The sequence below is a fragment of the Strongylocentrotus purpuratus genome, unplaced genomic scaffold (genome assembly GCF_000002235.5).
Source record: "Strongylocentrotus purpuratus isolate Spur 01 unplaced genomic scaffold, Spur_5.0 spur5_scaffold_4, whole genome shotgun sequence".
Taxonomy (NCBI): domain Eukaryota; kingdom Metazoa; phylum Echinodermata; class Echinoidea; order Camarodonta; family Strongylocentrotidae; genus Strongylocentrotus; species Strongylocentrotus purpuratus.
The window spans coordinates 26,544,373-26,560,227 of NW_022145610.1; the positions used below are offsets into that span (position 1 = coordinate 26,544,373).

The 15,855-nt window shown below is 36.9% G+C and overlaps 1 protein-coding gene across 1 annotated transcript; it reads left to right on the forward strand.

Moving 5' to 3' along the window:
* The first annotated feature begins 4,296 nt into the window (after positions 1–4,296).
* LOC105441908 (receptor-type tyrosine-protein phosphatase O-like) lies at positions 4,297–13,098 on the forward strand. Its single transcript, XM_030997266.1, has 5 exons — positions 4,297–4,329; positions 7,371–7,582; positions 9,552–9,709; positions 10,628–10,763; positions 13,036–13,098. The coding sequence occupies exons 2-5, from the start codon at positions 7,394–7,396 to the stop codon at positions 13,096–13,098; spliced, it is 546 nt and encodes a 181-aa protein (XP_030853126.1). The 5' UTR covers positions 4,297–4,329; positions 7,371–7,393.
* Positions 13,099–15,855: the final 2,757 nt, after the last annotated feature.

Consider the following 15,855-nt stretch of genomic DNA (forward strand, 5'->3'; position numbering starts at 1 on the left):
CCACCATCTTTTTAAAAGTATACCCTTTCCTCCAATTTTCACCTCAGAATTATACCAAATAGGAAAAGCTCGCCCAAAAGGAGTAGTACACTGAACATGGCCGACAAAAAAAGCTAATATTTGGAAAAGTTCTTTCCAAAAACAGTTTCTTAGCGTAAATGATAATTTAGTGAAATATATATCACCTTTACCCCATTCCAATGATAATAATGGTCTGAAAGTCTGATAAGAAAGTGTCTATTCTTGCGATTAATATGAACCTTCTTTCTTTATTGCATTTAAAATTTTTCTTTTTCTGTCATGAAGAATCGAATTTCTTGTTATTTGATAAAGATTAAGAATACAGTAATATCAATGTATTGTCTTAAACAGGTGGAGTTATAACTGACGCATTTTCTATCTTGTATGTGTTTAACATTCTGTATGTGGGTATATTTTTTTTTAATCTTTGTCTGTTTGTTTGGGTGTTCTTTACATCACATGTATCAACAGACAATACAACTGCGAATGCGACAGATGTTTTACCAACAACGAAACGAAGTAAAAATGACTTTACTTCCTTACTTCTTACATTTTTAAATTAATTTCTTGTTAATTTGTAATTCAACGTTGTCATATAATAAAGGAAGAAAAGCCTCTTTTCTCTCATTAAATAATTTTGGACAGTATTTCAAGAAAAAATTCTCTGGTAAAAATCTTACAGCTCATTTCAACACTTTTCTGGGAGAGTACGAATATTGTTTGATTATGCAAGGTGTCTCAGATCTCTCAAAACGGGCTTAAGAGACCGCCAATTCTGTGGGTTGTAGCCCAATTAATTGTTGATTTAGATCACCAAGATGCACCCAGGAAACAAACCTTCTCGAAAACAAGTTTTGACTTCTGATCTTCATAAACCTTCTGTTTCATCTTATTATTCTTATTATTGTCAAAATATAGATGAGACCACGACATGGACCACCACAGCTTTGTTTACTACTCCAGGTAGGCATATATGTGCACTGTCTACATCATTAACAAACCTCGCAGGTTTACGTTTCAAAGATATTTTGTTGTAGTTGTTGTTGTCTTTGTGATTGTTTGATACTTATTTCTTTCGTTCTTTCTGAAATTAGACAAACACTTTGGATTGAAATCGTCATATAGCCACTTACTAAGTTTAAAAAGCCATTGCATTTTTGTAGTTGAAGAAATTGCGATTTCATTAGATGTTACAATTTGAATATTAAGCCAATTATTTTGTTGAGGTCCACAGAAGTCGGATAAATAGTGAAATTGAAATAACAGTAATTTGGATAGTGACGTTTAAAGGTCGGTCCCCAGACGTAGATAATAATATCTGATTGATACACGTCTGTAAAATAAAACCAATTACACACACACATTACACAGAGTCTAAAAGCCCGAGCGTAAAGCTGTCTCCAATTTGAAGTCGATTGAGAGAAATCCGAAAATTAATAGCAATGTCAAATGAGAAAATTAATATTTATATCCACGTGATTTGGAGCCATAGGAAGTTTCCAAATGATAATCGTTTAATGTTATGATCATGGGTGTCGATCCCGGGGGGATGGGGGGATATATCCCCCCCCCCCCAAAAAAAAAAAAAAAAAAAAAAATTCAGGTGGGGGGGGGGATGGCCTGTACAATCATCCCCCAATAATTCACCATCAAAAAAAAAAAATAATAATGATGAGAGCCCGATGAGAGTAGTTCATGGTTATTACTCGCAAGATGACCATCAATATACACATTTTGCTATCTCATTTTCATAATACATACATATATACGAAATAAATGAGACAATCGTATATGGGGGGAACTGAATTCAGACAAAGACACGATACAACGAATCGTCTTCCTTTTCTAATAATTTAATAAAACGGTAAAGCTTCCGCGCTTCGCGAGAGATGGGCAAAATTACAGACAAGGATTAAGAGTAATAATTTATTGAAATACAAAGCTTCCGCGCGGGGAAACTGAATTCAGACAAGGACACGATACAACGAATCGTCTTCTTTCTCTAATAATTTAATGAAACGTGAAAGCTTCCGCGCTTCGCGAGAGATGGGCAAAATTATAGACAAGGATTAAGAGTAATAATTTATTGAACCTTCAAAGCTTCCGTGCTTCGCGCGGGATGGCGGGGGAATTGCTCTCAGACGAGGACACGATACAACGAATCATCTAGTTCTCTAATAATTTAATAAAACGTGAAAGCTTCCGCGCTTCGCGCGAGATGGGCGAAAATGAATTACAAGGATAATACAAGGATTAAGAGTCGAGAATGGTACATCGAATCGTCTTCTTTCTCTAATAATTTAATGAAGCGTCAAAGCTCTCCTCACTCCCTGCACCCAACCCCCTAAGGGGGGTAAGAGGACAATTTTTTTTTTTTTTGGTCTCGAAATTTGAAAAATTGACATTTTGCTCCGTTGGGGGGGGGGGGGGTAAGGTCACCTTTCTTAGGTCAGCCATGGAGGTATTTTTTTTTTTTTTTTTTTTTTTTTTTTTTAATAATTAAAAAAAAAAAAAAAAAAACCAAAAGGGGGGGGGGGGGGGGGGGGGGGGGGGGGGGGGGGGTTAGGGATTTTTTAGGGGGGTTTACACACATAAAAATACCAAAGGGGGGGGGGGTTTAACCCCCCAAACACCCCCCCCCCCCTGCGTACGCGCCTGGTTTTGATATTGTAACATCCTGAAAGTCAGAGCTGGCAAAATTGTTGCAAATTCATGCTTACTTCATGTAAAACGAAACATTCTACATTATCAATGAATTTGCTTAAATTAGTATACAAATACTGATTGGTTATTCGTGTTTTGTAGATATTTCTGCGACAGAGTCATCAATTCCCTTGCCTATCATCATCGCAGCTACAATAGGTTCTCTGCTTGTAATTGCCATTGTCATCTGTGCATGTGTAGTGGTGTACAGAAGAAAGAGGCGAAGGCACGTGTGAGTAATCCAAAGATGAATCCATGCCTTCTCTATATTTTACATAAATTTACATAAATATACACACTTATTAAGTGTGAAACAACAAATTCGTTACAAATGTTTTGAAGAGGTGAAGTACATGTTTATGATTATCGATTTAAGACCATCAGATTTAAGTACTTCTTCATGAACAATAGAAAAAAAGGCTTTTCTTCCTTCATTGTAATTAATCTTTTATCGATGTATACACTCTCTCGATAAACAGCGAAGAAGCTCTAATTGAAGATGATGTTTTCCTACCAGACTACATTGAGCTTTCACCGAAACCTAAGACAAAGAAAAAGAACGTCATCCACAAGAATAGAGTCTCCAGGTAAAAGAAAGATTTTCCTCAATTTTCACTTACGAATTTCGCTTTGTACACAACCACATCTTGACAACAATTGAAATCTTTTCTTCTTCTTTTTGGTAATAAGATCAACTCCCCCTTAGCGAAGGATTTAATATTCCAAACTTCCCTTAAAGTAGTCTGAGAAATATATACTCTGAAATTGATCTTTAGATTTCTATCTATTAAGTTTGATCACAAGTTAACAATGAAAAGCTAAATGTTTATCTATTTTGAATAGACTAGTAAACTCGTTTTTAGGAATATAAATATATTACATTTTCATCTTTCATAATTGTGTCTTTATACCAAGAAATAATGCTTTTTTAATTTAATATGGTTATGCTTGGGTCAAAATGACAAGAATCTGCAACCACTATCTCCATCTCTTAACCTCACTCTATTTTACTACCTCCGTTTTTAATGTTGTATTTACTTAATTGCCTTAAAAATGTATAATATCTTACAGAGTTTAGAAATTCTATATTCATTCTCTTTCAATGAATATTCCAGTGAAATGTTATTTGAAATAGAATGTATAGCACGGCAGATGCAACTCCTTGTTTTACCCCAACTTGCTTTAAATCACAAGTTTAATGTTTATTGCTAAAATTTCGATAACTGATTAAATGTCTGAACAAATCTAAATTTAATAGCTTTTGTTTTTCTTACAAGGCCCATTCTCTTAACAGATATTGACACCCATTACGACTGGTTGAAAGCAGATTCTGAAAATGGATTAATGAAGGAATATGATGTAAGTACACTCATATTTCGAGTATTAAATTGTATACATCATTTCATTGTGAATAAATCATCTAAATTGCATAAGTACATAATTAGAACTATGATCTTATAGATTATTAATCAGTCTTTTTCTACTGTCACCGTTCCTCTTTAATTCAACAGAATATTCAGGCAGTGGGCAGCATTGTGCGAATGGATCAGGCAACCATTGCAGAGATGAACAAGACAAAGAATAGATTCAACAAAATACTACCGTGTGAGTATCTATGTATTTACTACTTACAATTAGTAATCAAAGCAATACGAATGATGGTCGGATTAATCAATGCTCTTGTCTAAAGCTAAAACAACGGTTTACTGTCAAACTAACGTAACACACTAAGAAATTAACCCGTTGTGATAACTAAAGCCTACCGCACTCTAGTATGCTCAATTTACATTTGCCCCAGGCGCTGTCCGCTAAATTGGTCTACGATTTTCGTGTGATTTTAGGGATATTGTAGGAGGCTACGGGCTACGATGTTTGTGTTTACATTATCTACGAGCATTGTGCCATTTCTTGTATTGGCTCTAGGGAACAGGCCGGGGCAAATTTGTACAGAGGCTGCTCGGAGATTGTACGAAAATCGAGAAATTTCAGTGCAGTAGCCGTGCAGTCTCCGCAGCCTCCGCACAGAAATCGTACGGAACCAGTGCAGCTTTCGTGCAAAGTTTGCGCGGAGAAGGCGCGATGACCGTGCAGGCGCGCCCTGCTGAACGATCAGCGCGAGTCCTCCGCGCGATGCCCGTGCGGGGAATGTTCAATGCCACCAGCGACATGTCTACAGGCTACGGGCTTACAATTCAGGCCAAATGTATTTGGCCTACGATTAGTCTACGGAGCCCGTATACTGCCCGTATCCCCTTTTTCGTGCGGAGGCAGGAGGCGGCCGTGAGATATTCGTATGGATTCACCGGCTCCATGGCCTCTACGATTTTGTTTTGCGGGAAATTATAACAATTTGAAAAAGCCCGTATCCCGGGTACATGTCGTACGTGGCATTGCACGATTCCCGCACGGGCACTCGCGGAGGCCTCGCGCTGATCGTGCAGCAAACGCACGATTTATCGGTGAACATAGGGGAAAAAAAAACGTTATGGCGGCTGCACGAATCCCGCGCCTTCTCGCGCAACCTCTACACGGAAACTGCACCGGCTCCGTATGATTTCCTTGCGGAGGCTGCGAAGACTGCACGGCTACTGCACTGCTATTGCACGATTTCCGTTCAACCTCCAAGCAGTCCTCTTTTCGGATTGGCCGGCCCGCCGCCGAGGGCCAATACAAGACATGGCACGATACTGGTAGATAATGTAAAGACAAACATCGTAGCCCCTTGCTAGCTCCTACGATGCCCTAAAAATCGCACGAAAAATTGTAGATTAATTTATCGTACGGCGTCGGGGCAAATGAAATCTAGGCATCGGCATTATGCGATCTGAAAAAGATTGATTGATTGATCTTATTGATCGAGGATCTGAACACTCATATGATTAATAGAATCTAAAGTTAAATTCATTCCAGGCTTCCTAGGAAGAATAAAAGCTAAATCGGCCCAGAATCCATATAGCTCCGTTTAGTCTCATTTCACAACGCCCCTATCGTCAGAGTCAGCAGCCATACATGTTAGCCTATGGACGATTTTTTTAAAAAAATCGTTAAAAAATCATTTTTTGTTTAAACGAAAAGCACATCCACCCCGACGTACGTTATCACTAGCTCTTTCATTGGAGCCCTCATGTCTCATTGACTTTTGAAAGTTCACCCACCGTAATTTTTCAAAATAGGTTGCAAGCTCGCCATTGCCTATAATACACATGTGAAACAAGTCGAACTTTGGACTCAGTCTGCCAAGTGATTGTAAGATTATAGGTCAAGCACACGAAGGATAAGAAGCATGAATTATCAATTATCACTTCTGCTATGTTCATTATGTCCATTTCATCCAACCCCCCACCGTAATTTTTCCATTTAGTAAAAGCAAACATTTTGCCGAGTTTAGCAAAAACATGAATATTCATGAACGGTTTGCATTAATGATCTTACACATTATTTTAATAACGACAGTGTTAATATTATTTGTGACAAGTTCATAAGCACAAATCGGCGCCTTCAACTGCACCTCGCAGTTAAATGAAAGTCCTTCCCCGCATGTTTTTTTCATACGGACCTGGCAAAAAAAAAAAAGTCGGCAAAAAATAGAGATGCGTCTTATGCACAGATATTTACGATACATGGTACTGCCTTTTTTTATTAAAGCTGCTCGATTGGGCGATTTTTTTCGAAAATACTGGGTTTTTTTTGCTCTTAAGAATACTTTTTTGTGTTGATGAAGGTTGGCATCTCTGCACATGCGTTATATATGCAATGGCGAGCTTGCGACCTATTTTACACAAATTACGGTGGGTGAACTTTCAAAAGTCAATGGGACACGGGGGTTACAATGAAAGAGCTAGTGTTAACGTACGTCGGGGTGGATGTGCTTTTCGTTTAAACAAAAAAAAAAATGAATTTTTAACGATTTCTTTGGTAAAAGTCCATAGGCTAACATGTTTGGCTGCTGACTCTGACGATAGGGGCGTTGTCAAATGAGACTAAACGGAGCTATATGAACACTAATGACGAGTAACTGCAAATCGAATAACTAACAATTGATAGTCCTATTATGTCTCGTGAAAAAAATTGGCAATTTCTGGAGGTGGTTGTCTAAACGGATATCAGATAGTCGTACGGATAAACTATTACTCGAAAGTTAACCAATATTCAGTATTCTACAAAGGGTCTATACAAAACATTAGGATAATTCATCTTCCAGAATTTGACTCAAATTCATCATAATACAATTCTCAATACCTTCCCTATTTCTATACCCACTTACAGAAGGCTAGAATATTTGTGCTATTGCAAAAATATTCATCTATGGCTTTCAGAAATCAAATTAGCAAACCCTAGACTCTTCCACTAAATTGATATTGATTGGGTCTTATTTACCCAGGGTAGCCTCGTCAGTATTGATACTGCTTTTCATATGGGCCCTTAAGTTATTATAGGCATATCGATTGCCATTTACACTTGAATAGAGATTGTCAAATGTTGATTAATGTATTTCCAAATGACGTTAATGTCTGGTTGCGATATGAAACCTCAACCTTGGATTAAGAATCAAATAAACGAACCACTATATCAACAGCACCTCAAATATGGTTTTGCTTGAGAAAGGAGAGGATAACGAAATCGTAATGTCTTTTCATTCCATTCAGATGAACACTCTCGTGTAAAGTTGATGGCACTGAAAGGCAAGTCTGAGACAGACTACATTAATGCTAACTATATACCAGGGTTCAACTCACCGAGAGAATATATCGCATGCCAAGGACCTCTACCAGAAACAACGAATGACATGTGGAGGATGATCTGGGAGAAGAAATCAACGATCATTGTCATGATGACACAGACTGTTGAAGGAGGCAAGGTAATGCAAGATTGCCATATTTATCATAGGGGGTTAAAAAATTCAACGTTTGCTAACAAGGCAAATCAGCATTTTATTTAGAACCTCTGTTTGGCATGTTTATCCATCAGGTCGTCATTATCTTTTGTTTAATGTTTCCTAGAACAAAATGCATGACATTACCGGTTACATCTGTAAACCATCCTTAGTTCTGTTTAAAGGCTGTAATAATATGAGTATAATCCAAATGGACTAACATATGTTTAGGAATATAAAGATGACATCTTTGTTCGAGCTAAGTTGTAGAGTTTATTGCATAATTAGTTTATGACTCATGTAAATCATTTTTTGTGCGTAACATCTAAACAATTCTGTTTCCTTGAGTGTAAATTTGAGTGTAAATCAAAGTAAAGCAATATATCACCCAAAATAGGCCGACAGTTTGTTTAAATTTTGTAATATTGCTTGTCGATGTAGCGAAATGAGCATGTATAGAGAACTGTCAATATTTTTTACAATGAAAATGGTATTTCTTTTCTCATTTATGAAGTAAAATTACACATTTTGTCACTCCTTTCTAACACAAATTCCAAGGTATTTTCAGAGAGGTTGAACTATCGGTGATCTACATGTATACTATTCCATTTTTACAGGACAAATGCCATCAATACTGGCCAAAAAGAAAAGGTAATTCGGTTACATGTGGTGGTAGTTTAGAGGTCTCCCTGCAATCAGAGCTCGACTATGAACATTGGATAACCAGGACGTTCATGTTGCGAAAGGTAAAATGATGGTACTCTCTTTGTCATCTTAGCTCTATGATACATCATTTTAATAATGTGATGATGTTCATTTAAATCGGTGAACATTGAGCCTCTGACTTAACATTCGGGGAGGAAATCTGTCTACAACAATTCCATGAGTTACTAAAGGAACATTTGTAACGATTGTGTTTAGTCCAAACAATGACAATAACAGCAGTATGATGAAGAGCATTCGAAGTTGAAGTATACTATACTTAAATCCTTTAAAAAAGCTGTGTTATTTTGGTATCTCAAAGCCGAGGGGATGTACCCCCCCCCCCTGCTTGGTCATTGTACGCTTCTGAAAATTGGCATACAGATAGAGTATCTCATAAAGAAAAAACCTATGAGATTTCATGTCTCATGTATCTCGAATGGTGTTTAAACCATCGCTAAGTAATTATTCGCATATCTGCGAAGTGACAATTATGCATTTTATACATTGTGGGGGAAATGTGCGCTCGGCGATTTTAAACGTTGCGCAGTACCCTCTAGTCAATATTCATAAATTTGGTATCAAAAGATGCGTAAGACTCTAGGTAATAAAGTCATGAAAACTAGCGCTCCCTAAACAAATTCTTATACGTATCGCGGTGAGGAATAGGGGGCTTTTACAGAGAAGGTTCCTGGACTAGTAAAAAATAAGTTCTGAGCTTCTTGTTATCTTAGATAAAAATGTTCCCTGAAAAAGAATGGCTTTTCAAATGTGGAAAATAATTATGAGAAGTAATAGCTGAAGTGTATGGACCAGACCTTCGTGCCACATGTATGTGTAGTCTTGTGAGTTTCAGCAAGACTGGGTCAATTTCAGTAGAGCGTCCGCCTCACAACCGGGAGGTCGTGGGTTCGAACCCCGGCCGCGTCATACCAAAAGACGTTAAAAGATGGTAGTTGTTGCTACCTTGTTTGGCGTTCAACAATAAGGGATAGAGCAACGTCGATCTGGCGCTGCTCAGTGGCTGCCGGGCTCACGATCAATTGGGCAAAAAGAATTTCCGTTTCGGTTTAATAAAATTTGGAGTGGACTATTAGGCTATTATTATTATTATTTGATGGTTCTAAATCCTCACAGCACTTATTAACCTCATACCAATCGCTCCCAGTTTATTTCACAATGCAATCGCATAGCTCGACCTTAACTCGATCTTGAATTATTCTATTACTTTATTTTTGCTCTATGTAATATACAGAATAAGATGAAACGTGAAGTGATCCAGCTACAGTTCACTTCCTGGCCTGATCATGGTGTCCCCGAACAGACAAAACCTATGTTAGACTTCGTGAAGAATGTGAGAGAACACATCCGCAAGAAGTGCGTCATAAAGCCTGTTGTTGTTCACTGCAGGTAATAACGTTCATTATGATACATGTCCCCCCCCTTTCTCGCTCTCTCTCTCTCTCCCTCTCTCTCTCTTCCCCCTCTCTCTCTCCCCCTCTCTCTCTCTTCCTCTCTAATCCCTTCTCTCTCGCGCGCTCATTTTCTTCCGTTCTCCTTTTTCCTTTTCCGCTCTTTCCAAGTCTGTTCTTTGTTTCGTCATCTTGTCTAGCAGACTTATCCTATTTATTTTCTGATCTTTGCGCACTAAGCAACTGTTGTGCTCCTTTTTTTAGTTTTAAAAACGCAAATTTTGAAGAAAAAAATAGCATTGTCTTAGCCTCGAGCATTTAACGTGCAAACCTAGCTGCTCGAGAAAAAAAAAGGAAAACAAAGAGAAGGTAACTATGATCTCGATCGCGATTACCTTTGATTTTATAACAACGTATAATAAAGGCTATGGATAATAAATATTTACTGGATGGGTGTGCAATATCCATTTTGGACCGCAAGGGAGTTAAATTTTCTCTCGTGATCATATTGTATACAATTTAATAAAATATGACCCCATTTAGTAGTCCCAAAGATGTTATATTACACACCTTATTATCAGACAATATTGTACTAAATATATATAAATGTATATATATATAAACATATGCATATATATGTATATATATATATATATATATAGAGAGAGAGAGAGAGAAAGAGAGAGAGATAAGATACTTCTATTACATTGTCTATTCATAGAATATATTTGAATGTTTTTCTCTTTTATTATGTCCTCGGATAGCCTTCATCAGAATAGGTATCACAGTATGCAGTGTTTGCTTTGGATCTACAGATTGACAATTTAAATCAAATCTATAAAAACAACTATGTTTTTTTTTCTCACTTTTACCCGCCCCTTCCCTCATTACAATTTTTTTCAATTCGTTTTTATAGTGCTGGTGTTGGAAGAACAGGAACATACATAGCACTGGACCGTCTAACACAACACATGGAGGATAATGACTTTGTAGATGTCTGTGGAGTCGTGTGTGAGATGAGAATGCATAGGAACTACCTAGTACAGACTGAGGTAATAATTTACAAATAATTCATGATCGCGGGTACATTCATGAATATGCACTGTACGCAGGTTAGTCACAATCTAATAATGGACGAGACTTGTCGTGGTCATTCTTCAGTAAATTGTGAATTAACCAAGTGCTGTGCATATCGCTAATGCGCGACATATCTCAGTTCTTACAATCTTTACAATAACGGGGTGTAGTATTGCAGCGGAAGTGGATATGATGAAGACGGAAAGAGTGAAAAATCTCGTAGCATCTCATTCATCTCTGTTCGGCCGAACCGACCCAATCCCTCCACACACTACCGGCATCCCATACGACGTACTTGTCTTCAGTCTATGTATAGAGGCGGTCAGTGGAGCCAGACCCCACCCCCCCCCCCACTCCGTGAACGGATGGATACCATGCGTGTTCCCAAAATGTCCGGTAAAGGGGTACTTTTCACGCACCAAAGTCCGGCTCGTAGTACACAACAATCCAGCCCGTATTAACTTTACACATCGGACATCGGACATCGCAACGACTCATATAGTGATATACATTAAATATATCATACCAGATTTTTTTTGCAGGGGGTGCTGCAGCACCCCCAGTACCCCCGCTTCCCAGGGCCATGTCTGTATGGTAGTTTTTGTGCGGTGCAATACAAAAATTACACGTGAAATCCGATAGAGATTTGAGCGTGAGAGAAAAAAAGTTTCTGACAATCCATTACCAAACATAGACAAATATGATGTCATCGGAAATCCTCTGCGCTGATTGGTTGACAGCCAAAATATCATTTTGTCGTACTGCAAAAATTGCTAGCTGGGCGATTTTGCGAAATGGCTAAAAAACATCGTGCGTGGCATTTTAAATTGATGCCGTTTCGCATACGGTTGGTTTGCACGGTGCCTTTAGGTTTGCGTAAGAGTGATTTTTTTTTAAATTCGTGAATATCGTGGTGTCGTTTCATTTTGCCGTGTGTCGTGTTTGGTGTGCAGAGGCCTTAAAGTCCAAGTCCACTCCAAAAATAACTTACTTTCAATAGAAGCAGAAAAATCAGGCAAACCAATCAAACAAAATTTGAGCAAAATCGGATAACTAATAACAAAGTTATGAATTTTTGAAAAAATATGGAACAACGGAAATCACTACACAAATTGCCAATTTAGTTATCATTTTGTGACGACATATCCTCACTATAGTTTAATCCCATTAATTTCCCTTTTATCCACCAAAACTTGATTTTCCCCATGCCTTTGCCCTGGTTATATGATTTGTATCATATTGCGTGCACTACATTTCACAAAATCTTTTACGAACTTTGAAGAATTGATACTATTTTCTGAATACTGTATATTCATAATTATTGATTTTTATAGAAATACATGTAGTTTATCAAAATTCACATTTATCACGATTTAACTGGAAACACATTATTCTATATTAGTGCATCCACAAAAAAACACATTACTATCAATCTAACTTGGATGCTAGTGTGAAGAAATGTGATTCTCAGGGGGAAAATAGGAAATTTATATTCAAGATTTCAAGATTTCAAATTTATTCATGTTTCCAACAAAACATTACAAATCAATTATAAGCATTTAAAACAAATTTAAGAAATACATGTTGGAAACAGAGGGGTCCACTAAAAGGCAATGCTTGTACAAGTGTGAACACTTGAAATGAAACTTAGGAATAATGAGTAATTAAATTAAATAATCTGTAACTACAAAAGGAACTACAAAATAGGGAAAAGAAAAAGGGGGATGCCAACAGAGACGAGAAAGGGAGAAGACATTACTTTACACGACAAAGATAGAAGAACACGGTCATAATACAAAAAGTAGACAATGGCAAAAAGAAGTGAGAGATCGAGGGTACATAAATAATACTAAATGATGAGCTGCATGTGGGGTTGAGAAGAAGATAAGGAAAGAAAATAATTAATGGATAATGAGGACATAACGTCACAGACTCATGAGTGAGTTGCCAATTTGTCTTGTGATTTTAAAAAATTTTCATATCATTAAAAATTCATAATTTTCTTATTAGTTATCCGATTTTGCTCAGACTTTTTTTGATTGGTTCGTTTGAATTTCTGCTTCTATTGAAAGTAGGTTTTTTTTTTTAAGTGGACTTGCCCTTTAACTATCATAAATGATACTGTGTTAACTAAGATTCATAAACGGCCAGTATTATTTTCTACGTTGTCGTTTTTCATCGTTCTTGTTCCAGTTCAGTCGGTAACCATATTCTAACCCCTCTATATTTTTTTCTTTTCAATTGCAGACGCAGTATATCTTTATTCATGACTGCCTGGTTGATTTCTTTCACTCTGATGTAGCTCCATGAAGTGGAATTGCTTCTAACATGACTGCTACAGCTGGATTAATTATCCATTAAACCAGACAAAAGTTATAGTTACATGTATATCTAGTAATGACAGTACTGACAACAACAAAAATCAAGTTAATTTCAATCCTTGTTTCAAGCCGAACATTTAATGAATGTAATGCCTAAATACATGTATCATTATGCATATTTTAACAGTGCAATAACAAATGGTATCAAATGATTATGTTAAATGTTTCTAGTCCAATTAAATCGAACAATGCTTAATTCTTAGATAACGCTGGTTAGTAATTATTAAAATCGCGTTGTTGCCTAGGAATGGCTAGGTTTATGTAAATAATACAACCCATTATAATTGGACTTGTCCTTCATTGTATTCTCGATGGTGAACCCAGACGCCAAATGGAAAATGTTGAGAAACTTCCCTTTCATGTTTATGTGTGAGATATATTTGACACGAAAAAACGTCTTCACTGTTTGTAGAGAAAAAAAGAGTGTATACTTTTATTTACCTTCACGCTCTATGTTAATATATATAATAATGGCTGCTTTGTATATATGCTTCAAATACTTACACGGTCTAAATTAGTCGATATGATTTGTCCTCCTCCCCCCCCCCCCCCACACACACACACATCCATCGCTCCCCTCCCCTCCCCCTCCCCTCCCATCACTCTTTCTCTCCCACCTTTTCATGAAGAATTTTATAATTATACCATACCAAAGAAATGAACCCACCTTTCAAATATCATTTTAGCTTGGCACATGTTTGTGTTAATGTTGGTGCGTGTGTGTGAATTAATCCTTTAATACTTGATTCTTTTTTAAAATCCTAAGTGTCGGTTCCCCCCCTCCCCCCCCCAACAAGAATATGACTGCATGGCATCCATTAAATGTACCTTACATGATCATTGTTAATACGTGACTTGGATACATATATTAATGCCCGTGGGTTTATTTCTTTCCTTTTTTTAAGTAGGACTTCTTATTTGCTTGAACTTCATATCATTAGTGCAACTTTACATGCCACAAGAGTGAGAGAGAGAGAGAGTGAATATCGAGATAAACTGTTGATAAATCGATACAAAATGTAAATTTAAATTGACGTTCATTATCGTTATATCTGACCATTGGTAATGATTTTTGTAGTGGCAATTATGATAGTATATGTATTCTATTAATATATAACCAGCTCTTAATCTATAAAATCAAATGCGTCTGTAAGTATTATTGGGATTAATGTTATTCATATTAACGGAATTTTTCAAACAAAGACGAATAAGAGAGAGAGAGAGAGAGTGACAAAGAATGTGGGATATACTTTATTTGGCTGGCAAAAAAATGATGAAAAGTCTTAATACAGAAATTATTAGAAAATATCACCGCAATTGTAGTGAAATTTAAATTATTTTGAGTAATGAATACAAACGTTTGAAAGGGCAAATAATTCCATATGAGATGAGATGAGATTTTGAAATTCCATAGAAATATGGACGATGACAGGCAAAGGGGAAATAACACAAGGTGAATTAATATTCAACATACGTGTACCAAAGGTGCTGAAATTTTGATAGCGTTCTTTGGCATTCTACCTCGATAGGGATGCTTCGATAACTAAATGTAACGCTGCCTAGCTCACATTGCATGCTGTTCGAAGTACCTTTTTTTATTTCTACAACCAGCAATAGGTCATCGTAGTTAAAGATAAAGGTGAGTTATAGTAACGCGATTGCATTGTTAAAGAAAAGGTGTGGAATGGATCAGAAAAAGTTAATCATGTAGCATGTAAGTATTGGTGTGCACTGCAAGTTTGTGGAGTCATCAAAGTCATAATAAATTTGGCCCATATGTCAGCGAGTAAATTGTGCCGAGTAAAACAAGTTGAGTAACAAAATGAGCAATTCAGTACTCGAGCTGGAGTAAGACCTTAATTTTAGTGGTACTCGTCACCCGAGTAATTTGTTACCTTCGATAAAGAGTAAATCAATGACTCAACATTGAGTAAGAACTTCGTTTGTGTCAATTTTGAGTAAACTACGGTTGTGTATTAGCTGTCTCGTGCATGCATGTGCGCGTGCAGAGAGATCAATATGAATATGACTGACAAAGAAAGCGGACAAAATATACAGTATATGTGTAGAACAGGTGTCACATGCATATTCACCTTTCTACATAATAGCAGTGAAGGGATGTTCCTTTGTTTACCTGAGGAACTGTATGTTTTGTCTGCTTTCTTTGTCTGTCATGTTCATAGTGGATGCAAAATAACTGAGATAGATGTGACACATTGGGAAGAAATTCTGAGCTCATGGATCGAGCTTGGAACAGCTCCAACCGACATTTCTAGGTAAGAAATCCTCATTATGATATTAAAAGAGCTACCGTGTGATATTTAGTCAAGTTTCAAGGACACTGTGTTGATCAACATTGTGAAATTATTGTTGTCACTGTCGATGTCATTAATTTGATTGTGAACTTGGGCAATTCTATAAGGGCGAGCGTGCATGCATTAATTTAGTGACCGGTAATAGCTAGCCTACTTTATTGTATTTGTATTAAACACGTATACTTGTTAATATCATGTATGATGAGAGAACTTTGAGTTTTCACTGTGGTTCAAACTGATTTTGGAAATTAAAGTCCACAAATTATGTTACTGGTATTTAACACATAGAATTGATGCCAAAAACTTGAATGATGTGGCGATATAAAGTAACATTTTTTTAAATTGAAATGTTTAAACTACATACTTTTGGT

What these genes read in the sequence shown, in the direction of transcription:
- LOC105441908 (XM_030997266.1), top strand. Translation starts at nt 7,394, where the DNA reads ATGGCACTGAAAGGCAAGTCTGAGACAGACTACATTAATGCTAACTAT. An exon ending in CCTGTTGTTGTTCACTGCAG is followed by an intron (nt 9,710 to 10,627) that starts GTAATAACGTTC and finishes TCGTTTTTATAG; the next exon opens with TGCTGGTGTTGGAAGAACAG. An exon ending in ACTACCTAGTACAGACTGAG is followed by an intron (nt 10,764 to 13,035) that starts GTAATAATTTAC and finishes TTTCAATTGCAG; the next exon opens with ACGCAGTATATCTTTATTCA.